At 40.9% G+C, this 24676-nt stretch overlaps 1 protein-coding gene across 4 annotated transcripts in view; it reads left to right on the plus strand.

The window, feature by feature from the left end:
• Positions 1–4927, plus strand: part of MAP3K7CL (MAP3K7 C-terminal like) — a 31841-nt gene extending 26914 nt beyond the window's left edge. For all 4 annotated transcript variants that reach the window (XM_040055672.1, XM_040055673.2, XM_040055674.1 and 1 more), the window contains one exon: positions 3892–4927. In XM_040055672.1, the coding sequence (XP_039911606.1) occupies positions 3892–4072 (181 nt within the window). In that variant the 3' untranslated portion in view covers positions 4073–4927. The remainder of the gene's footprint in view (positions 1–3891) is intronic.
• Positions 4928–24676: the final 19749 nt, after the last annotated feature.

Here is a 24676-nt window from a genome sequence, read left to right on the forward strand (position 1 = left end):
CACGGATACGTGATCCTGATTACCTTCTTCACAATGGGGGAAAGGCAAATCTGATTCTTTGTATTTTGGAAATTGTTTTCCTTGTGTCCAGTCCATTTCTAAATACACTTATCTCCAGACAGATTTATCTGCTTAGTCTGTCACTTTTCTTTGTATTTATTCCTTGTGAACATGAGTGTTGAGGAGCTCTGTTCTCTGCATGTTTAGTCATTAAGGCCAGAACAAGAGAAATAATTTTCCTAAGACCATGCTGTGTTTTCCTCCTGTTTGTGGTTTATTGGTTTATAATGCAAATCACTAATGCTGCCTCCCAAATGCCTCCCCAAAAAAGAACACTTCAAGTGCAGCTTACAGGTTGTCTCAAAGCTTTGAGAACCTCAGACTAGTTTAGAAAATACTGAAAATATTGTCAGTACTGTTAATATTTAAACCTGGGGTAACCATTAACAACACAGGTTAGACAATGCTACCTCTATTTATTAAGCATCCACAATGAAGTCTAGATGGTGCAACAGCTTGGTACGGTGTTCTTTAACCTCTGAAAGCTAAGTTCAAATCTTGGATTAGATCAGATGTAAATGTTAGTTACTGTCCTCATCCTTTTGTGAACTCTGTAAACTACACCATTCATAACATTTAGCAATTCCCTGGTACTCTAATTTTAGATATGTGGCAGGCTGACAGTATTAGCCTGAAACATCACCCTATCCCATAAACAGGTGTTGATCCTGATGGGAAGGGACTAAGTAGGTTCTGCTGACTCAGAAGTGGGCAATTTTACTACCTCAGTGCAAGGAAATTGCTTTCTGTGAGGGAGGTCCAAGAGTGTGGGCTACAGCAATGAGTATATTTTGATTTTGATTTTAATTTTAATTTTAATGCATTTAGAGTTTGTTTGATAGCGAAGCTAAATCCTGGGGAGGGGGGAAGGAAGACATCTGTGCTGCTTGAATATTACTGGAGAGCAGCACGAAAGCCATGTCTGCACAGCACGTCATCAAATCAGGACTGACCTTCATTGCTGGAGCTCTCTGAGTTTGCACACTGTCTGTCTGTGCCTCTCCTGGCTCGAGTCCAGGATAGTCAGCACCATTCCTTTTCAAGTACTGAAAGTTCCCACAGAAGAGGTTTACCTGCTTTTAATATGCTGATTGCCTAGTAGTGTGTTCACTGCATCTCCCTTTTAAGAAGTTCACGAGTGTAACAAAAGTAGGGAAGAACGATTCTGAATTCATTTGTTTGGACACTTCTGATTTAACAGTCTGTAATTTGAAAGAGCTTGATTTAGGCCTTCAGTCCAACATTGCATCAGAGAATAACTGCAAAGAAATATTGCAGAAGTTCTCATTTGGTCTCCAGAGATAAAAGTCCAGGGACTGGAAAAAAAACCCCACAAAAAAACCCCAAAAAACAAAGCAAACAATGCCAAACAAACAAAAAAACCCAAACAAAACAAAAAACCAACCAAAAAAACCCCATAAAAAACCCAAACAAACAAAAACAAAAGAAACCAAACCAACCAACCAAAACACCACCCCACAAAAACAGGCAAACAGGCATCTGGAGTTTTAAAACCTCATTGTCCTTGAATTTATTTCCCACATGAAATCACTTCTCCATGGCCTCTAGCCCATGAATAGGAGCTGTATAGCAAGATTGTCTTGACTTCTTTGAAAACTGATGGATCTAGAATGTCCCAACCCCAGAGAAATAAACCTGTTAGTGTCTTGCTGTGTTTAAAACTTGTACAGCTATATTGTGTTAAATGTAAATAGAATTCTACTGAGCAAAAATATCCTCTTGATGTTTCCTCTCAAAGGCCTGATTGAATGCATCTGTCACGTGGTGAAAGGAAAAAGAAGAGGTTTTGCTGCAGCATAGCTGCTCTGCATTACCTCAGTAGTATAAAACAAAAATATCATATAGGAGCATGCCTGTATGCTGCCTCTTTGGCTGATTTAAAAATTCTGTAACAGCTGCTAGCTCTTCTCTCTCTCTCTCTCTTTTTTTTTTTTTTTTTTTTTTTTCCTTTTTTCTTTTTTATTTTCTTTTTTTTTTTACCCGACCCTTTTATTTTTTTATCTATGGGAAGCACAACTGGTAGAAATGGCTGTACCAAGGGTCTCTTCTAATTTGTGACTCCTTGAACTGCAAAGGAACACTGGGTGCACTGTAACTGTGACTGTAAGCAGTCAACTAAACCATGGGCAAACTGCTATCACTGAAAGCTGCAGTAAAGAGAGAGGAAGGTTAAATTGATCCTGAAAGAAGGGCACACAGAAGTGTTTTTCAAAAGCCAGATTTACAGTTTTGCTGCTCTAAGTGGTAGCTTTCAGCTACAAGTAACATAAGTGATCAGCAAACACAGAAATGTTATCTTTTCTTGAATACTCTGACCTGTGGGAATAGAATTACAGATCTGTAGGAATTTCCTGTCTGAAAGCACTGGTCTAAGCCTGACAAATGGGCTCCTTTAAGGACTGCAGTGAAATCTACCCACGACGAAGGCATTAACTTCCCACTGATGATCTACAAGCGTTGCTTTGACATGACTGAGGAATAAAGTCACAGGGCTATGAACAGTTAAAAAGATTAACTAATCTCTCAGATAGAATGATCAAAAGAACCTTTTAGAATAGACTTCCTGTAATGGGTAACTTTTTGACTTAAAGGGAAGAGGAAACCCAGAGGCCAGGCTAGCCTGGTGGGTGACTAAGGGGAGAGCAGTTAGATACTCTGTGAGTTACTCATGCCTTCAGTGTGTTTTAAGACCTCTTTTATCTTAACTTGTGCTGAGGTAATTTCAGTTGATACTATACAGGAAACTCCAGCTGCTGGCCAGCTCTGGGAACACAAGGCACTGTGTGACTCATCCAGAAAAAGTCGCAGCTTAAATCCGCTAGTGTCTGCACCTAGGAGGACCAGGAGGGGTCAGGTTTGCAGCTATATCGCTCTTCCTCAGCCACAGGGCTAAGGTCTATGCCTAAACACTTTATAGAAACAATAGATGTATTTTGGATTCAGTGCCTACTGCTTATTGGATTTTTTGTAGTAGAGAAAAGGAAACCAGGCACACTTCACAGAACTTACTCATAAATCTAACCAATCAAACAAAGACACCTTGTTCTCTTTAGAGGATATCTGGTATCAAGAGAAAAATAAATGGTTATTCTTCTGGCAAAGTGTTAGCAAGTCATCTCCAGGAACTTGATTCTCCGCCAGGAACTGTGTTCTCAACTCTTACTGAAGTTAGAGATCACAGAATCATACATTCAATAGAATAGTTTGGATTGGGAGGGACCTTAAAGCTCATCCAGTTCCACCCCCTGCCATGAGCAGGAGCACCTTCCACTAGACCAGGTTGCTCCAAGCCCCGTCCAACCTGACCTTGAACACTTCCAGGGATGGGGCAGCCACAGGTTCTGGGCAGTCTGTGCCAGGGCCTCACCACCCTCACAGGGAAGAATTTCTTCCCAATATCCCATTTCCTGCTCTCTTTCAGCTTAAAGACATTCCCTTGTCTTGTCACCTGCATCAAGAGTCCCTCTCCAGCTCTGTTGGAACCCCTTGTGGTACTGGAAGGGGCTCTAAAGTCTCCCCAAAGCCTTCTCTTCTGCTGAACAGTCCCAAATACAGACACACGAACACAGCATTTTTCAGACTTGGTCACTGAACAGCGAACCTATCCAAGATTTTGGAAGCTTAGTCTTTTAAAGGGAAAAAAACAGGAGTCTAAAAAATTATTTTTCTAGGTCCTTGTTTCACACAAGTTCAAGAAATAAAAGTGAAATTAACAACCCACAGCCCATCTTTGACCTAACACATGACAACAAATTTTTACCTACTGCCATTTTTAATATCTGGGATTTTTTTTTTTCCCATAATCATCAGAAAGGAGCTGATTGCCAGACTGGAACAAGTGGAAAAAGAAAGCATGGATGCTGCTCAGCTGGCTAAGGAGTATGCAGAACTGACAGAGGAGAACCGGACACTGAAGCTGGCCCAGACGCAGTGCGTGGAGCAACTGGAAAAGCTCAGGATACAGTACCAAAAAAGACAGGGTTCGTCATAACTCCCAACTAGCTCATGTAAGGCAGTTCATACAGGATTGGTCCTGTGCTGGAAAGATATTTTAAAATAAAGATCTGTCTAATATGTTACAACACTTTGCTACAGATACAGAATATGTAGAGGTCTATATTTGATTTAATGCTTGCCACCCAGTAGCTTAATGTGATGGATATTTCATCCATTATATAATGGACGTTTTATTTCAAGTAATGTAATTGAAGTTAATCTATCCCCATTATATGTTCTAGTGGATCAGGTTTCTTTTCTAAACATATTTCTTCCAATTTAAGATGATATAGACACACTAGAAAATTATATAAATAGTCTCTGTGTTGGAAATTTGGATCATGGGCATATGGCAGGGACAATGTTAATATACGGAATACATGTATGTTAATTTTAGTTTGGTGAATTGTTTTTAAATTATTTTCCTCATGCCTAAAGTGTTTGGAAGTTATCTTGAGGCATATCTCCTCACTAGTAAAAACTATACTTCATGTCAACTTCACACTGTTGTATAAAATCTGAAAAACTGCACATTAAAAATTGAAGTAACAAAATAATTTTTTATCAAACAAGTGCACTGCCGGTGCTAATTTACAAGTTATAAAATTAAAAGGAAACAGATGAGATCAAACTTTCCTTCAAATGTAGAGATTACTTGAGTGTCTTTTTATTGTACTTTTTGGCATGCAAGAAATGAAAAATTAATGTAAGAATCATAGTTTCATCATAGTTTCAACTCAGACCGTGTCAGTAAAATTATTGTGAGGATCTTTTGTTCTTATTTTCTGGTCTATTTTGAAGCATAAGTGACTGTAAGAAGGGACAGGAGTTCTGTGATACACAAATAACTGGGAAGTAAAATGTCAGTTTTACTTGCTCTGTTTATCCTTGTATTTTCTTAGATCAACTTAAAAATCTTCATTATACTTCCATTTCTATCCATACAGCAGTTTTTTCATTAAAAGCGGATGTAGGAAAGCCCTTTTATGTTCTGAATGTTCTCAAATCACCTTGTATTTTAAACTCTGCTTGGCAGATGCAGCTTGTTACATCTTCATGAGCTTGGAATTCAACTTAATGTGTTATTAGTACTGAAATGTGTCTTAATAATTGAAAACAGTGAACTTAAGATTTGCACCAGGAGGTTAGCTCTGATTATTATCATTAATCGATCATGAAAATGGAATTTCATGTCAATCAGAACAACTCCTGGCAGCAAAGGGAACAAAAAAGGAATTACAAGCTGCCTGTAAGTTTTCTGTGCTAATTGCCTACAGTATTCCCTGCAGCACAGGTGTGAAAACTGGCTCTGTGTTACTCTAAGCACCTGGCACTGCAGCAGGAAATCATGAAGAGGCAGCAGGAGAGGACAATCTTGTTTCCACTTCTCCTCCTGAGCCACCAGGGCAGCGTCAGCATCCCAACCTGGCACTGCTTCCTGCGTATCCGGGAAATCACCACTCTTGAGGCATGCGCTTCCTGCTGGGATGCTCCCTGAGCAGTATAACACTGTATTGACGAGAAAAAAAACCCGACCTATAGTAAAAACCACTTGGAATATCGGGCCTGGAAGTGGTGGAAAAGCCTTGTTTGAATTTTGCACTGATGGGAAACATAACTTGAAGAGAAATCAGAGCTTCGCTTTGAGCACAGAACACCACAGAAACTAGAATGTACTCTTTTTTTGCCTGTGTTTATGTGTTTTGAACAAGAGCCTAATTTTAAAGTAGTTTGTCATTTTAGTCAAAGGTTTTTCCATCTAGCCTTGGAAACATCGTCCAGTTGGATGATTTCAGTGAAGTCAAAGTACATAAAATTATTTTATTGACAGATTGATTTTGGATGCAAATGGATCAGACAGCAGACCTTTACTTACAAATAACTGTGTTCACCTTGAAATTTTCAATTTAAGTGCAGTCACTGTGCTTTAGATATCAAAATTACAGACCATATGCTCGGAGAAAAATCTGAGGGAGAGCCACAGTCAGGTGGAGAAGGAAAGCTGAGCCTCATTTGTGACAATCAGCACTTTGAGGATAGTCAGGGAGTATGTTTTTCCTAACCTGTAGGTACTGACCAGTACAGAAGAATTCAAGAAATATTTTATACATGTGCAGACACCAAATTTTTGGTGTGGGTCCAACCTGGATAAATGTGAAATTCTTAAACCATCCCAAACTAACTTAAATCAAAGATTTGTATTCAACTTGGACTGTAGCTAATTGCAATCAAATTTTCCTCCTGCTTTTAGTTATAGTGAAAGTAAAAAATAACAGCCTTGTATGAACATGCTCATGTGCCTGAGAGCAGGGACTCAGAGAAATTGTATCACAATAGAAATGAGTAAAAGTGATACAGAAGTACTAAGGAAGAAAAATTAAAGTGTCTCTTAAAACTATTTTTAAAAGAAAACTTATTTGGGGAAGTGGCATTCAAAGGCAGGAAGGCAGGGAAATGGAATTTTCCAAAAATGTTCATAGGCACGTCAAATGAAAATGTAGCATAATCAACATAACACAGAAAATCATCCAGGTGTTGAAAAGAGTGAAGGTAGCTGTAACAACCGTCTGAGAGGTAACGGCTGTATCTACCATCCATCTCTTGATTTCTTTATCAAGAGCATAACAGTGAGAAATATTTTCACTTTCACTAAGTCTCCAATTTTGACACGGTGAGTTTTTCTCTAGATACAGTGGAGCTCTGCTGACTAAATAGCTGAAATTAAACTTTTTATTAAAGCATTTATCATACTGATCCTGTATTTTCAACATAGACAATATGTTTTTTGTCCTGGTTGATCTGCCTTTTAGGTCCTGTTGTGTATGCATCACCCTATAAAAACAAGTTTTATACAATTATTTCAAAGATGGTTTTGCATTGTATTTCACCCAAGAACTTAGAAACCAGTTTTTGAAATCAGGTACCAATGAAAGTTTCAATTTTATGACGTGACTACAACCTGTGAGAACTACAGCATTACAGACAAAGTGTATTTCTAGCTGTTATCTAGATTATTCAGGTTAGCATAAGTAAGCATGCCACTACCATGGTAAATGCATTTGCTTCAAACCACTTAAGACACAGTGAAGTACGTGGGTTTAAAATAAAAACAAGACCTGTGCTTTCCATTTTCTGTCATTGCTAACTAACTTCCATCATAAAGAATGCTGGACAAATTTAAGACTTCCAGTTAGCAAGGATATGACTCATGCGGTCTTGAAACAGCCAGAGCCAAGGGACTTGACACTTGGAAAGCCTGGAAGATGAGGAGCTCTGTGTTTGAGTTTGGTGCCTTTTTTTAAAAAAAATGTTTCCCTTTGCAGGATTACCTCTGTTCTGTCTGGTTTTGTGAATTAATGATCTTTGGAAGTGTGTCACCTTCCACCAGAGGCTTTATTGCCATCTAGGCCTTTTGTGAGGATTACACGCTGTTAACAGCGGGGACGGGTGGAGCAGAGAGGTGTTCTCAGCCTTCCTTTGGGTCGTGTGGGTGGGGAGTTCTGCCACGTGACCCTTTGCTGCTTCATCTCCAGTCACAGGACACCTTGCAGAAATGAGCTAGTCACAGTAATAATCATGAAGCCATTTGGTGTTTCTCCCTACCTAAAATTCTTTTCTTGATCAATGCACAAAGTGGAAGTGTGTAAAGGACCAGGGGACACTTGTCTGAGGGAGTCCTGCCTCTCTTTCTTTGCGGGGTACAAGATGTGCAATGGTGGAAGAATATGGCTGCAGAGAAAGGAAGTTTGGTCCAGGCGGTAATGTAACAGGAAGAACACTGTCCCTGTCCAGCAGGATTGTGAGGAGAGTTGACAAAACCTGGGTGCTGCCACGACTTTTCTCTCCCATTTTCATATTTCCACAGTCATATCTGTGCACTCTCAGCTCTGAGGGTCTTCTGTCTCTGGGTGGAATGTCGTGGCATGCACATGTGTGGATGATATGGTGATACATATCCTTGGAAGACCCATGATGAAACTCTTCACTGTCTTCATGACAGGCCTGGAAGGTGTGCAGCAATGAAACACTAAGGCTGAACAAGTACCAAAAGGTTGGGCCCCCGTTGTCCATCTTGATGTACTTCCCTGGGGCACGACCAGACGCCGACTGCATGACTGCACCCCAGTGCCCATAATGGAGGGAGGGAAGGCAGCGAAGGGGAGTTGGAGGGGCAGCCTTGACCTCACCATCTCCTTCACTCAGTTGCTTGGTTTTGCAATGTTAAACTGGGAGTTATCAAGATGGTCTTTCAGATGCACACCAAAACTGTGAGGCCGACACTTTAAATTCGAAGTAGATTATTTTATAAGAATTAAAAACATACCAATTGCTTGGTACAGTGACAGTGACCTCTGGGTTTTTCGGTGCTGCTAACAAGTAATGTCATGTGTTATTCATACCCATATGAATGAAAGAATACAACCACTCACAAATCACTGTTATCCTCAACCCAGGCTTCCTCCACTGCATGGTTTATTCTGTAGAAAGCACAGATTTAGCATATGAGTCACTTTGCTTTTCTACGCACCAATTACCAGTTCCCCCTTCTAAACCTCAGTTCCTTTAATCCCCCTGACCACAATCCACCCCCACTGAGTAAGCAGCGTCAGCCTAGAGCTCAGATCCAGTTGTCTGATGATCTTATGACATGGTCTGATGATCCCCATGTGCTCAAGGTGGTTTCCAAATGCTACGTATGATGTTTTGTGGTTCGGTATGGTATGTGGCAGCAAGGAATTCTACCAGCCTGCAGGTGCCTGCCATGAGACGTGCTTGGTTTCCTTGAACTGGTTAGAAAATATGAGAGTAGGTGGTCTGTGGATTTAGTTATTTGTCTGAATCTTATACTAAATTGTAATACAGGAATTAGGGAAATGAAATGAGGATGTGTGTGCTGATGTAACAAATATGCAGCCAGATGCCAAACTGTGCTTTGGGTGCTTAGAATGAGTTAAGTGATAGGAGAACTGTAAGTGATGGAAAGGAAGTAGGCACAGCTAGGAAGAGGAACTGGTGAGTGAGCTGTGGCCTTAACTGCTTGCTTTCTGGCTGCTTATGGCTTCCACCAATAGAATGTATAGGCTGTTGTCCTTAGCTCAACATTAAGAAGCTTTTGTTTGGATGCGTCCTAACGCTTTTTCAAGCCTAGTTTACACTAAAGTTTTATACTGGAATATTTACTTCATTAAGGTTATATTTTTGTCAACTCTGTCTAGAATTAACAGACTTATGATGTGAAACAGATGTCAGAACATTGCAGATAGCTCTTCTACAGAAAGATGAATAACCAGTATCAGGATATGACTATTCTGCTAATCATGGAATCATAGAAAGTTTTGAGTTGGGAGGGTCCCATAGGGGTCATTGAGCTCAGTTCTATGCCAACTGCTGTATTTGCATTAAAGATAAATAAAACCTTGATAAATAGCCTAGGCAGAGTAAAAACTGCACTGAAGCCAGAGCACTTCAGTACTAAAATAACTGCAGCCCCACTAATGGTCTTTTGCTGCTTTCACTGCACAAGCAGAGTTTGGTACTTTTAGGAACTAGATCCTCAGTTTCCCACATGAAGGAATAGCAGCAGTTTGATGTTCTGTGATTGAAAAGCTTTCACCTCTGTCTTGTAACTTACTTCATGCAACTGTATGACAAACCAGATTGCCTTGTGGCCACAGACTTCTCCACAGGCGTTTCATCACCGTGGTCTCCTCAGTGTCTTGGCTTTGAAAGACAGTTGTCTGCCAGGGAAAGCTAGAGCCTCCCTTGGAATGGAGAATGTAAACCCCCTTCCCTCCAAATTATTATAATTTTGCAATTAGGGGCTCTCAGGCAAAGATATGGGAATAGGAGTAACAGTTCTTTAACAGGAATAGTAAAAAAACAAAACAAAACAAACAAAAAACAAACAAACAAACAAACAAACAACCCCCCCCCACACACACAAACCCCAAAAAAACCCCCCGAAAATACAAATGTAGTAGTACAAAAAAACAAGCAAGGAAGCAAACAAAGATCCTGGAAAAAAACCCTGACAGAGTCAGGGATATGACCTGGCAACCTGTCAGTCAGGGTGTTGGAAGCAGTCCAAATAAGTCCTCCTGGAGTAACAGACGTGGTTCTGTGGAGTAGAGATGGTCCTGTAGAAAGTCCAGTGTTGATGAGAAAGGTCTGGTCTTCTTCTGGGAATCCAGTGGAAAAACAGGATACCTTGTGTCCTTCAGTCCCAGTTTTTATCTAGCTAGGAACAGTTGGCTCCTCCCCCACTGTGTGGAGCATCTCACCATGGGATGGTGGAATGTGTCATGTCATTGGTGGGCCCTAATGGCCCATTATCAGAAGATGTCCCCCTGGAGGATGGAGGGGTGGTGAAAGAGATAAGAAACACTGCCCCACCTGGTTTTAATGGCTGGGCCATTATCAGGAGGCATCCTCCTCCTTCCCCCCTGGAGTAAGGAGGATAACACATCTCCCAAAAACCAGCTTTCAACAGATGAAACAGAATACACATTTTTTGGTTACGTAATCCAATACACCCAGCTTGGGTCTTTGACTCTCGCATTCCTTTGCTCTGTGTGGACAGCTGAAATAAGGCAAACACTCTAAACTTTTTTAAGCAATCAGAAGCAAATGCATCATTTAACATTACCTGCTAAGAACCTTGACTGTCTTGTGGTCAGACTCTTTTGTATTCCTGGTCTGCAAGTACGTCAGTATATATGTTTCCTGATTAGATGTCAGTACCAAAAATACTAGTGTTAATATTCATGGAAGACAGAGGCACATTCAGACATACTCCTATGAATGCTGTTCAGAATAATAGACTTATTCAGGGTGTTTCCTCCTTGGCTGTGAAAATAAAAGCCAGCTACTCACATATGAAGAAGTACTTCCTGATGAAATTATCTGCGCCAAGAATGCAAACACTTATTTTTGAAATAATTTCAAAAAAGGAGTATTCTTTCAAGCAAAAAAAACCCAACCCCCCCACATTACAGTTCCCAGCTAATATAAATTACATCCAGCTATGCACTAACTGCTAAAATTGTGCTTATATCTATTTATAACCCTTCAAATAGCTCTCACTAATTTACATTGATGGAACTGGCCCTTACATTTGACTGAGCTCCCTCTGGTGGGTAATGGGACATTATTATTACAAAGCAGAGGTACCTAAGAAAACATGCAATTATGTTTGCCTAAGTAGAGTTTTATTAATTTGTTTATAGCAAATAAGTTTTATATAACTAAGTAAGGGTCAGTGTACAAATTTATCACTATCTGATCACATCTGAAATTACCCAAAGAGTGATATCCAGTATTTTTAAGATACTAGAGATACTTCATCAGAGCTGTAGTTTTCAACAACACCTAACACTGAACAGCACCTAACAGGAGCACCCAAGTTAAATGAGTTCTGGCATCCTACAAAAGCGGAGAAAGCTCATAATTAAAAATTATTATTGAAACTGAAAGGGGGTAGGTTTAGGTTAGATATTCAAAGAAAATTCTTTCTTTGTGAGGGTTGTGAGGCTCTGGCACAAGTAGCCCAGTGGAGCTGTGGCTGCCCTGTCCCTTGAAATGTTCAAGGGAAGCTTAGACAGGGCTAGTAGAAACCAGGTCTAATGGAAGGCATCCCTTCCCCTGCCAGGAGGAGTGGAACTTGATGATCTTTAAGGTCCCATCCAACCCAAACCATTCTATGATTCTATGATTCTATCAATTGTATAACAAAATCTGTTTTTTCAATCTACTTTTGGAGTTCAGCTAGGTTTATGTGCCTAGAAATATGGCTTTAGAGGGTACTGACTGACTGCAGGCACTTTGTGGTGCTTATTTAATGGTACAATAACTAAGAGTCAAATATGCTTTAAATAACGCAGTACAGAACAACTGACTAACGTGCCTCTTTTTTGCTGGTAATTTTTAATATGCTTTAAATCTCATACCCCCTGGTATTAATGAGTGACCCATTTCTAAAAGAAAGCACAAGTGTTCTCTTCCTATTTTTCCCTTTGTATTTAGGTTAAGTAAGTTGAATAAGGGAAGTGTCAGGCTTCGGAAGAGTGTCCTAATGCATGGGCAAGGTTCCAACCACAGTTTGAGTTTCAACGACCCGACGTGGTTGTGCTGGAGTATTAGGACTGCTTTACCAGTAATGAATTTAGTCATTCTTGCACATCCCACAGTCTATTTGAACAAACTTGTTTCTGGAAAATTTGGGTTCCTAGAACATGCTGAAAGGAAAAAGAACAGAAAAAGTGTGCTACTAAGTTTGGTTTTCTACTTTAGCTGCTTCAGAATTCACCTTCAACTAATAAAAAGAGATTTATGTTTTGTCATTTGGCTGAAACATGCTAAGAGGCAAAATTCTAGTTACACTGTCGTTAAAGGTGAGACATGACGGCAAAAGATAAGGAGGATTTTACCAAAGACACCATTTTTACAGGCAGTTTTTGAGACCTTTGTATCTCCTGAGTTTGACTGTATGTGCAGTGTTTTCATATGTTTATGATGTTTTTCTAATCCTGTAAATTCTGTTCAAGGAAATTTCAGCTCACAGTTTGATTGCCAGAGTAATCTACCATCTACATTACTGTCCAAAAGGAAATCATCACTGAATGTTTATAATGAGAAAGTGGCATTAAAAAGTGCTTAACATTGCTTTGGAAATGAAGGTGTCCAAGTCTAAATGAGCAAGACTGCCTGGTAAGAAATCAGCAACGCCAAAAATGCACCACATGGTAAACCGAATTTAGGCTCTGGTTCAAACAGCACTTACCATGGGGCACTGTGGCCACATCAAACAAATCTCTTGAACGCATACCTAACTTGAAGCAATGAGTAGTTCCCACTGATTTGCCAATAGGACTATTCAAAGTAGGTTTATTCACGCACTGAAGTGTTTTTCTGGATTGAGGCCAGAGAAACCAGTGCCTCAGCTTGAACCTTGACTGTTTTGGGATTCATTGGAATTTAATTACATGCTTGGAGTTTTCAAGCACTGCGCTGCGACAGGGCCTCTCCACTGAGCTGTCTGTCAGGGGGCTAAAAAGATCTTCACAGCATCTATCAGCAGGGAGGACCTTCATGTGGGGAGGTGCATACAAAACCATCTTGCTACAGCACCATGAGCTGGTCTAGATCCAGCTGCAGCTGCCACACAGGCCAGATGCTTGTAATGCAGAAGTGGTGAACAAAACATTCTCTTTGTCATTCCTGGTAAGCACATTTGTTCCCACTCACACAACTGCAGCCACGCCGACCCATATGAAGTGACTCTGTAGGGTCATTTTATGAAACTGTATGAGTTTAAAAGGAAAAAAAAGCAAGCAAACACAGAAGAAAGGTCAAGTATTTACAAAGCACTATAAAATGCATTTGGAAATAGCTCTTAACTGGCAGACTAACAACATAATCCTACTAAACATTTTAGAAATGCTCCTCTTTTTTTTTTTTTTTTTCCCTCTTCTTTTTTTGGGGCGGGGTGCGGGGAGGGGAATGTAGCAGAAATATTGGACTAGGACAAAAATGCCATGGGTGTCTGTCAGATAGGCCCCATTCCTCCTTTTCTCTCTCTTCATATACCCCTCCCTGTTCTTCCAGCAAGAGGAGATCTCAACTGCTTCAAAGATGAGATAGAGAAATAAAATGTTTCCCACAGTTGTGGTTGTGGTACCCTTTTGTTGGAGAAAGTATCTTCTGCTTTTGATGTAGGAACGGGGCAGAGGATGAATGCTTGAGTTAAAGTTGGGTCCTCTGCTCTCCACATGAATTGCTACTCGAATCTGGATGTGTGATAAGCAAATGAAATTTTCAGTTTGCATGTGGTAAGTAAAGACATAGAACTAAATATTTCCCAGCTGAATTTAATTTACTCTGTAAGCCAAGAACTTTGATGTATTGGCAACAATTCAGTGCACAGATCTCTCTCCTCACAAATGCACGCTTCACACAGGCATACGTGGCCACAGACAATTTCACTTGTAATTTCATCTTACAATTTGATTCTCCCATGCTGTCAATGCCATTCCTTTGGTCTTTGTAAATTGGGAAGAAAGAATATATCAAGTTCAAACACAAAATAATCCAGTATCTAGACCTATGAAAGAAGAGCCTCATTCCCTTCCCTTCCCTTCCCTTCCCTTCCCTTCCCTTCCCTTCCCTTCCCTTCCCTTCCCTTCCCTTCCCTTCCCTTCCCTTCCCTTCCCTTCCCTTCCCTTCCCTTCCTTCCCTTCCCTTCCCTTCCCTTCCCTTCCCTTCCCTTCCCTTCCCTTCCCTTCCCTTCCCTTCCCTTCCCTTCCCTTCCCTTCCCTTCCCTTCCCTTCCCTTCCCTTCCCTTCCCTTCCCTTCCCTTCCCTTCCCTTCCCTTCCCTTCCCTTCCCTTCCCTTCCCTTCCCTTCCCTTCCTTCCCTTCCCTTCCCTTCCCTTCCCTTCCCTTCCCCCTTTCTTTACTTTCCTTTTTTTTTTTTTTTTTTTTTTTTTTAAACCTAGTCAAGAGTATGAAAAGACATTCAAAATATAAAATACAAAATATAAAATATATGAAAAATGTTCCTGCAAAAGATAAGGAAACTTGAGTGCCTTTATAAGATGTCAGATAGCAGTGAGCTCAGACCTATCATGACATGTACAACTGAACAAACAAAACTACTATTTCAGCATTTGGAGGTTTTTGTCTGGTGATGCACTTTCCTGTTTCAAGAGAAGGATTTCCTTAACATCCCTCTGCTGCAAGCAGAGGATTTATGAAGCACATCATCTTCAGCTAGTCTCAGCCTTACTGATGTGTAATTGTAGAGTTTTATTTAAAAACAAACAAATGAATTAGTATTTCCAGCCCTATTCAAATATTTATTAAACACTTTTCTAAATACTTTTAGTTAAAAGAGTCAGTGCCAGCTAAAGGATGAAGCTAGAAGGAGAGGAGTAGTCTGCACTGGGCTTAGATTGTTCACTGTGAAGTTTAAGTAGAGTTTTCAAAACTAAATTGTATTTGCGTAAACAGCGTTCAGAGTGTCTTGGGACTTCATTCTCAAGGACTGGATAATAGGGCTTTCTGAGTATCTTATTTTTCTGAAATAAACAAAAATTGACATGTTGCATCATGCCAGACTTCACCTTTGAAAATTAAGGCTGTATAAAGATCTCTGACACCTGAAAAGAACTTGGACAACACAGAAAATGCCCCAGTGAGAGGTGAGCAACTCAGATCACATTTTATCTGGGGCTGATGCTGCCCTGGGAATGGGGTCAAGAGCAGGCAGTAAATGTTTGTTCAAATTTTAAGTGCCTGGCACAGAGTTCTTTTACTTCTGCATTGACTGTTTAGGGATGTAGGGGTCTAGTCACACACCAGCTGATCTCCATGCCCCTCTTTGGCTGGGAGGGTGGTGAGGCCCTGGCACAGATTGCCCAGAGAAGCTGCCACTGCACCATCCTTGGAAATATTCAAGGCCAGGCTGGACAGGACTTGAAGAAACCTGGCCTAGTGGAAGCTGTCCCTGCCCATGGAAGGGGCCCTGGAACAAGATGATCTTTAAGGTCTCTTTTAACCTTCTAAATCCACAGTTCTATGATTCACTTAAAACTTGGCTCTTTTCACTCAAGTGCCTTCTTGGACTGCTGTCGAGACTCCTGGTATTCTGAGTCCTGTAATGTGGCTGTAAAAAGTACCTAAAACTCAGGTTCTGAGTAGCATCAGCACCATACTCTCCTGGCTTTGCTTGAAAAAAACATCCCAGAAACCAACTGCTTATCAACAAACTATTCTGCCAAGCACACAAAGGTGGATATGGCACAGGAACAAACACAACACAGGACAAGGAATTTCAAATACTTATGCTAAGTCTGTGAAGCTGCATTGTTCTCTTGAAGTTGGGGGTCTCATGTAAATCCCCACTGTAGGGCACGCACAGCACAGCAGGTTTGCGTTACTTCTGCTCCTTATGGAGTCGCCTCCAACTTTTGCAGGGCAAAGCAGAGCAAAGGGGCTGCTCCACAGCTTGATCTGCTGATTCTGCCTGTTGCTCTTCATGCAACTGGCAAAAGGCATCAAAGTTTGTAGAGAACAGAAAATGTGGTCCTTTGTCACCAGGGCTCCAGAGGCACTATGAGGTAGCAAAGAAGCCAAAAAGATTTCAAACTTGCAGGGCAAGTGCTCCTGCATCTCCGGAGAGCTCTAGTGCACGCAATAATAAAAGGAGATCCAAGTGGAAAATGAGACTGAAAGTACAATGCAAACATTCCTGTAAAAAAAAGGAAGGAAAAAAAAGAAGAAAAAAGAAACAAAAAGTGAAAAAAAAAAAGAAGAAGCAACAATTAAAATAAATTTCTACTGTGTTGCTGCAATGAAGAAGTATGAGTCACAAACTGACAGTTGTCTATACTGTATGGACAATTATATTTAAGAAGAACTTGAGCTTTTTCAGGGTTCAACTTGCAGCTTCTTCCAATGAGGGAAATCCTGGAGAAAGACAACTGATCAGGGCAGGACACTGTTTTCCTGACATGCTTGAAAGAATGCTATTGCTTGGTGATCAGAGCTAAGAAATGCAGGAAACGTACCCTACAAATAAGTTTGCTCAACTGCATTCTTTGACCTCCAGAAGGTTTTGATGATGTTTCAGCTTAAGAGCAGACTTAGCAGAGTAATGAAGATCTGGAAAGATGTGCACTGTAAACTTTGTGACAGTATAAGTGGGTCTTTTGGAACTTCCTTGGACAACTGTTCGGGACCATTTCATTCATGTGCAGCAAACAGGAGGAGAAAAGCATGCAGTGATTTCCTACCAATCCTCCTCTCCAGAGCCAGTCTGTAGGACCAAAAACTCCAGGACACATCTCCTGATTCATCTCTGGTGCTGCAAGAACTCCTGGAAACTCCAAGCAGGAACAGATCCCCAAGGAAGGGAGGAAGGAAGCAAGGGAAGGAGTGAGGCAGGCGGGCATCCTTTGCTGTGCCCACTTTGCCCATTCACTCTGGACAGTTGATCTGGATTGCTATTTTATTCAGTTGCTACTCCAGGTGATTCCTTCCTTGTTCTTATTACTAATTTTATTTAAAATTGGGCAATGCACCCTGTGAAGTCAGCTCTAGTTTCAGCCTTCCTTCTGCCTAATCATTTCTGGAAACCCTGTGCACTGTTTAACCATCCATCATTGGTCTGAGTGTTTACTAACACTCTCAGGGCTGAACTTTTCTGCTATAATTTTTGTTTATCATTTCCTTTTTTAGATTGAACCATTTCACTGTTTTACGTTATAACTGCTCTAACCTTCTGTCAGATGGTTATTTCTATAGAAAAATTAACTTAATGCCCACATCAATGCTTTATTAAAAGGAAAAAAAGGATTTATTGGTAGCAACACAACTGTCTTAATTTATTAATAGCCAATTAACTTTAATGGGCAGCATTTCCCTGATTATAAGAGTCTGTTGAAATTAACTACTTGTTTTTAATTACTCTGCTTTCCAATCTCTTACAGACTTCTTGATTTATTTTTTCTCGATGCTCTTTTGAACGCCTTTTTTTTTTTTTTTTTTTTTTTTTTTTTTTTTTTTTTTTTTTTTTTTTTAATTAGCTAACAGCAACAGGCTTTCTCCCTAGTATAGGCTTGTTTCTGTCTCACACCTTGCAGGGGAGGGAGAGGACTCTATCTCTGGTATGTCTGCTCTGACATTGATATGGAGTTCCTTTCCAGAACTCATTTTCATGGAAGTTTGTTTTCTGCTTTTATCTGGTAATGCAAACACATTTTGTACTCCAACAGCTTCTTACAAGCATGCTGACTTTAAATTCAACCCACAACAGCACAGCTTCTCTCAGCACTTCTCATCTGTTTTCCAGAGAAGTTCTTGGTTACCTAATTCTAATTCATTCCATCAGTAGTTAAACTTTATATTTTCACTGTAAGGCTATTCCAGGGCTTTATCTACCTAAATACCATTTTTGTTCCTTTGGATGAAGCCTCATTATTATATTTATATATATATATATATATATACACACATATACATACACACACACTATAATATTTGCTCAACTATGATGGCCATGTAGCCAATTAATCACAGATATCTTGGATCTGGAAGTTAGTTGACAGTATGTTGGATTTTTCTGTTTGAAACTCTAACAGTATCTGAAAAAGCTCAGCTTAATTCAATCTAATGATCACATTTTTTTAATGGCCTGCTCTCTGTTTTTATGGAACTCAAGAATTCCAAGCCTAAAATAATGCACATGGATTAAAATAAAATCCAGGTGATGTCTTCAGAAGAGCAGTGTTTGATCAACATAAACAGACTTATATCTGGAGAACCAATGATTGTCAGGAGATGAGAAGAGCTAAGGAAAACTGGTGATGGCAGTTTTGGTTTTTCTGTGACTTTTTAGTAATTTCTACCAAAATAATTCAAAGAATGCTCATAAGAATGTACGGAAAATCTTGTGAGCTTCAAAGACCGTGTCCCCACCCCCAGAAAATAGGCTGAGGAAGTCAGAGGACACAGGCAGAGGATGAACCCTGACCCCGTCATGTTGCAAATAGGTCCTTTCCCGGCAACTTTTGCAAAATTTTCTGAGTGGGGGGAGAGCAAACAAGAAATGGAACCCTATTGTTTGGGTTCCGGGGCTCTCCACCTAAATTTCATACTTCTGATTTTGAAATATAATTCACAGCCCTGAGGTGAGGGGCCAACTCCTCTCTGTTTCCAGCGAGGTATCCCAGTTGGAAGGCGTCAAACAGGGAAGGATGGAGCAAATGGGTGCAGGAGGAGAAGCAAGGAGCATACTGCTTAGTTTTGCATTTTGGATGTAAGTGGAGGTCAGTTTTAGAAAGCCAGGTGTATTTGTATACTCTTGGGGGTTAGGTTGGTTCCTTTTTGTCTTAAAGAATTTTTCCCTGTAATTTGCTAAGAGGGTATGGTGCTCAGAGAGTGCTTGACCAACACAAAAAACGTGGCAAAGTCGGGAGGGGGAAATCACATGAGTTTTGGGAGAGGGAAAAGGACAGGGCTGGGGAGCTGGGGGTCCTGTTTGCTCTGGGCAGCAGAGAGGACGGCCAGGCTGTTGCTTGCTGCGGGAGAGTTCCACTGTCAACAGAAAGTCTGGTCCTGGGAGATCTACCATCATCTGCTCGTGTGCCCAGGAATTCTGAGCTCCTTTGCTTTGCCTGCCTGGAGGGCCTTCTTTAGCACTGCTTTGTGTGTGTGTGTGTGTGTTTGTTTGTTTGTTTGTTTGTTTGTTTGTTTGTTTGTTTTTTCCCCCACACCCCCCTGTCTGCCGGGACACCCCCCTGCCTGCTGGGGACATCCTGCCATTCCATCCACCAGCCCAGGAGTTTTCCATCCTTCCAGCTTTGTGCTCTCGGGGTCCCAAGAGATCAGACTGCCCCGGGCTTTGTGAAACAAAGCCCTTTGAGGTTCCTGGTTCTGTTTATTATTAATGCTGTAGCTGTTGTTGTTTGTTTGCCTTGTTATACTTACTAGTAAAGAACTGTTATTCCTTTCCCCATAGCTCTGACTGAAAAGCTCCTTTAATTTTCTAAATTATAACTTGGAGGGAGGGGATTGTAATTCCCCATTCCTAGAGAAGCCTTGCCCCTCCCTAGCAGATACCTGTCTTCCAAACCAAGACATATACCCAGGCATATTTCCAAACACCTCGCACAGAGCAATATTTGCAGTTGTGCTACTCTGTCACCAGCTCAGGGCTGCTGTTTGAACTGCTTTATCAAATGCAGTGCTTCAAACACACTAGCTATTATGAGGTTGCCTCCCTCCCCTTTCAGTCAAGTTAATATTTTACTTCTTCTAGCTCCCCAGAAGAATCACTGAAGAGCAATTCTTGCAAATAAAACGTAAGCGCTTTCATTTTGCAATGCAAGTTTTGCTAATGTCTTTTATTTAGCTAGAGGCCCTGCCTAACCTTAGGGTAGAAGTGAAGGTGAGTCCACAGACCCCTTGCTAATACAAGTGGCCCTTGCAAGGAAAGACACTGTGCACAGCAGGTCTTCCCAAGGCTGAGGTGTGCAAACCCCTGGAAAATTCCTGGGGTGTGGGTGTGCTCTGCTTTCCCAGGGGCACTTGCTTTCAGATTAAGACTAAGAGCCTTGAAAAACAGGCTCCCCAGGGCAGTGGTCATATCATCAAACCTGCCAGAGCTCAAGGACCATGTGGACAACACTCTCAGGCACAGGATGGGATTCTTGGGGCTGCCCTGTGCAGAGTCAGGAGCTGGACTTTGAAGATCCTTTTGGGTTGGGTCCCTTCCAACTAAGGATATTCTGTGATTCTATGACACTATGATCATGATTTTCTTTGTCAGAGACCTCCACCACGGGCTTTATCTGGTGAAAACGCTGTCTTTCTTTATTGAGAGAAATACATTCTTTATTATCATTCGTCCGGGGATTTATAGTACCAGTGGCATTGTGTCACTTCGCACATTAACTCACGACCTTTTGGTCGTCCACCTGCTCTGGTAAATCACAGCTTTCTGCAGCAGCAGCAGCAGACTGCTCTCCAATACACTTTGTTCTTTACACTACTCTTAAGATACATTGCAATTTAAGAAATGTAATGAAAATAATAGGTGACATTTAATTTAAATATAATTTTACATTTAATATTGAAAGTAACAAGATGCGAGTTAAGAAGTTGCTTCTAATGTTGATTTCTCCATTCTCACCAGCATCAGCAATGTAAAAACTTGGCAGCAGTTGAATTCAAACAACTGCACCACTTGTGATAATCGATAATGTTATTTCAAAACCAGAAAGTACCTAGAAAATACAACTGACTCTTCAGCAGTTCTTTTTTCCTGCTGCATCATTTCCACTGCAATTGGCAAATAACAAAAAAAGCCCCAAGCAGGCTGTTCATGTCCTGGCAGAAATAAGTTTTCACTGAGACCTTTAACCCCAAATCTATATAGCAATGTACATTTGAGAAGTTTTTAGAATTTTTTAAGTGGTTATCAAAAAATATTTCTCACTTTATGCAACAGCAAGTATTGATATCAATGACAGCCAACTTTATATTAATAGAAACATGTGAAGATTAGTCATCATGTCCTTAAAAATACAACTGCTGGCAACGTAAAAACAGTAAAAATTTTGTTGGAAGTCGTTGGAAGAAGAACCAAATCCAAATCAACATGCCTGTGATGACACATCATCTCTCTCAGTCAAACAGGCAATATTTGGACAATGAGAGACGGAATGGGTAGAACCTCAAACTGTATTTTTCTCTATATATCACTTTACATTTCAGCTAGTCTGAATGAATACTGACAGACAGATTTAGAAGCCTCATATGTGGAGCAGTTGTGAATAAAGTAATTTTCCAAAGATGGTGAAATTATTATTATTACGCAAGGGCATTTCCCCAAAACTGGTTTTACACCAAATATCTGTTACTCCTTGTTTTTTTTTAAATTAATGTCTGGAAGTTTGCTTCTCATTCTGCTATATCATTTCAGTTTGTTAAATCACATTGTGCCACCAATGAAATTACCATGTGGCATTAAAATAGGATAGGTCAGAGAGATGGAGAAACATTTTTCTGACATTCCCTGATATGCAACGGAACAGGGTATGTTTTGAATAAAGTTTTAAAGGCTTGTGCACTCAGACCTTAGTGAGACTACTCTTCTACTTATGTACATGTGCTCTGTTAAATGTCTTAGTCTTAGCAGAAGAGGGATTCAGCCCATACATATTCCATTTTACTCTCTCTTTGGGCTATTTAACTCGCAACCCTAGAGTTGCATAATTTTATATAAACATTCCTTAGATAGGCTATAAGTGCCAATCCCAAAGCCTACATTTCCGGCTGCAGTGGCAGCTGATTTGCATCCCCATATGCTGCTGTTATATTTGTTATTTTACTTCAGAAACACTGTTAAAAATGCCCGTGTCTTGTTCACCCTCATCCACACCTGATGATCTGTTGATAAGGCAGGAGACACTACTGTGTATTTACATGCAATTTCTCCGTGTATTTATTAAATTCATGTTGAGAGAAAAACATCTAATTGTGATTCATCTAAGGCGTGTGAAGGAGCACGCGGAGCTGAAGGCTTGTATCTTATCAGGTGTGAACCTTACTGTGCTTTGCTGTGGCTGCAAGAAGAGATGGAAACAAGTTGACCCTCACTTGCAAAACTCCACCTGAACTCCAGAACCGCAAATTTTCCAAGTCATTCTGAGGCGGAGGGACATGAGGAGAAGTAGGTAATAAGCACAGGTACAACACACAGTGGAGAACATGACTGCCCCAGGGCATTTTGAGAGGATAGCCAGCAGCAGACTGCTCTGCCAAGCACTTTCTCTGGATGCCCCAAGAGTAGCAGTGTGCTTGACATAAGCAGGTAGAGGAGACTGCTCTGCAGGTCCTATAAATGGTCACATCCTCTTAGAAAGGCTGTAAGGATCTTGCCCTCCTGGGGAGTACACCCACAGACAACAGTCTTACACAAAGCCTTACTGCAACCAGCTACGTAGTAGGACAGTCCCCAAATCAATACAGCTGGAATTTGCTAGACAGATAAAAAGAGGAGGATTTTGTACTGGAGAAAAAGAATTACAGTGGTACAGGAATTACTAAGAGAAAATTAATCTCCTAGGCAAAATAACAGTCAGGAATCACCTCACAGGAAATCAAGTTTTTAGGTCCCTATCAGGAAGTAAGCGGGCAAAGAAGGACACACAGAAATTGGATTCTCTCTCAGCCTTTTGGCAGTGTGGCAGCCCTTCACTTCCTCTGCCTTCCCTCCTTTTCATCAACCTTCAAATACTTGCTGAGAGGTAAAGCAGCTGACAGGCAACTAAGCCGGTCTCTCCTAGGGACTGAAAACCTTGTGTGAGTCTGCAAACAAGAGATAGGGGCCAATTTGAGGAAAGGTACAAAATTTGCAAAGAAACTATCATCAGTATACTCACAGGCTGCTTTTCACCGCTGCACTCAAGTTTAGCATCCATTTGACCATTTTGGATAGCAAAACAGCCCCAAGGCATACTGTAACAGAAGGCTGCTGCACAATCCAGGGTGTATTTTAAAAGCCTTCACTGTCTTTTTCAGGTATTTTTTTTGCAGACTGTTTTGAAAAGGTCCAAGGCTATATAAGCTCTGGCTGGAGCAGCACCCAGGCTCCAACAACACCCAAGAACTGCACTGTCATTGAGTGATATTTACAGGTTTGTCTGGAGAAAAAAAAAACCCAAAACACAAAACCAAACACAAACAAACAAACAAACAAAAAACCAAAACCCACAAAACAAAGCAACAAACAAGGCTCAAAATTGAATCATGCATGAACAGTACCAGTGATTTTTGCTGAGTAAATATGTCTTTCACTAGGCATCTTGCCTATTTCAGCCTTCCTTTAGTACTTCATCCCTGTTAAGCAGAAGCTGAGGGAGGATCTTAGCAGATAAAATACCAGAAGGGATGGTCTAAAGATGATGGACATGGACTCTTCTCAATGGCATCCAGTGACAGGCAACTGGCACAAACTGGAACACAGGAGGCTCCACCTGAACATCGGGGAATGCCTTTTCACTGTAAGGATGACCAAGCACTGGCGCAGTTGGCTCAGAGAGGTGGTGGAGTCCCCATCCTTGGAGACATCAGAAAGTGTCTAGGCTTGGTCCTGGACCCTGTGTAGCCCTGCTTGAGCAGGGGGTTGGACCAGATGGACCTTAAAACCTCAGCCATACTGTAATTCTGTGAAGGAAAAGGGGAAGAGAAACAGTGTGTTCCTGAGATAAGCTCTGACACTGGTTTCAAGAAGCTCCTACTTGCACTATGAGAAACTCAGTTACAAAGGGTTTCTAAAAAAGGGTTGTGAGTCTCCTCCAGTCCTGGTACAACCACACTCCTAAGGTGTATATCCTGAACTGTGCAAATGAGGGAGAGGAAAAGTATGAACAGCAGGAAATTCACTGATTATTGTGTGCTAAGCTATATCTCACGAGACAAAAAATTAGCTAAGAACCAAGTTATCAGGAAATTACACTCTATAATCAGTTCCATCAGTTCTATAACAAGTTCCAGATCTGCAAGTGCACTTTCCAGTTGTCAGCTTGCTCTTTTCAGCAACTTTCATACTCTGACAAGCACCAACCACTACTTTGTGCATTATCCAGTGATCTGGTTTTGAGAAGCTATCAGAGCCAGTACAGAGAATAGCAGGTTTATGTTTCTCTCTCTCTTTTTTTTAAAAAAAATATTTATAATTTTCATATTGATGGCAATATCTCCTGTGTCTGATTTGCACTAGGTTACTTTTTGCTGTGTGTAGCAGTTTTGGTGACTTTCACAGAACTAACCTGGAGATAAAATCAAAAGCAGAGTTAAAATTGGCCTCATTTTCCCTTCAGTAGGGTAGTGCACTTAAACCATGACTCATCATGACTTGCAGTCACACCCAGACCCATGATGAGCTGACTGGCCAGTCTTGAGAACAGAAGGCAATCCAGATAGAGCAGATGGGTGAAGGTTGGCTCCCTCCTCTTACTGGATCACCACAGTGACAAACAAACCACCAGTCACCCTGGTTTCTCAGCTGAGGTTCCAGCTTCGTAATGAGTCCCAGAA

This window comes from Hirundo rustica, chromosome 2, assembly GCF_015227805.2.
Source record: "Hirundo rustica isolate bHirRus1 chromosome 2, bHirRus1.pri.v3, whole genome shotgun sequence".
In the NCBI taxonomy this organism is placed as follows: domain Eukaryota; kingdom Metazoa; phylum Chordata; class Aves; order Passeriformes; family Hirundinidae; genus Hirundo; species Hirundo rustica.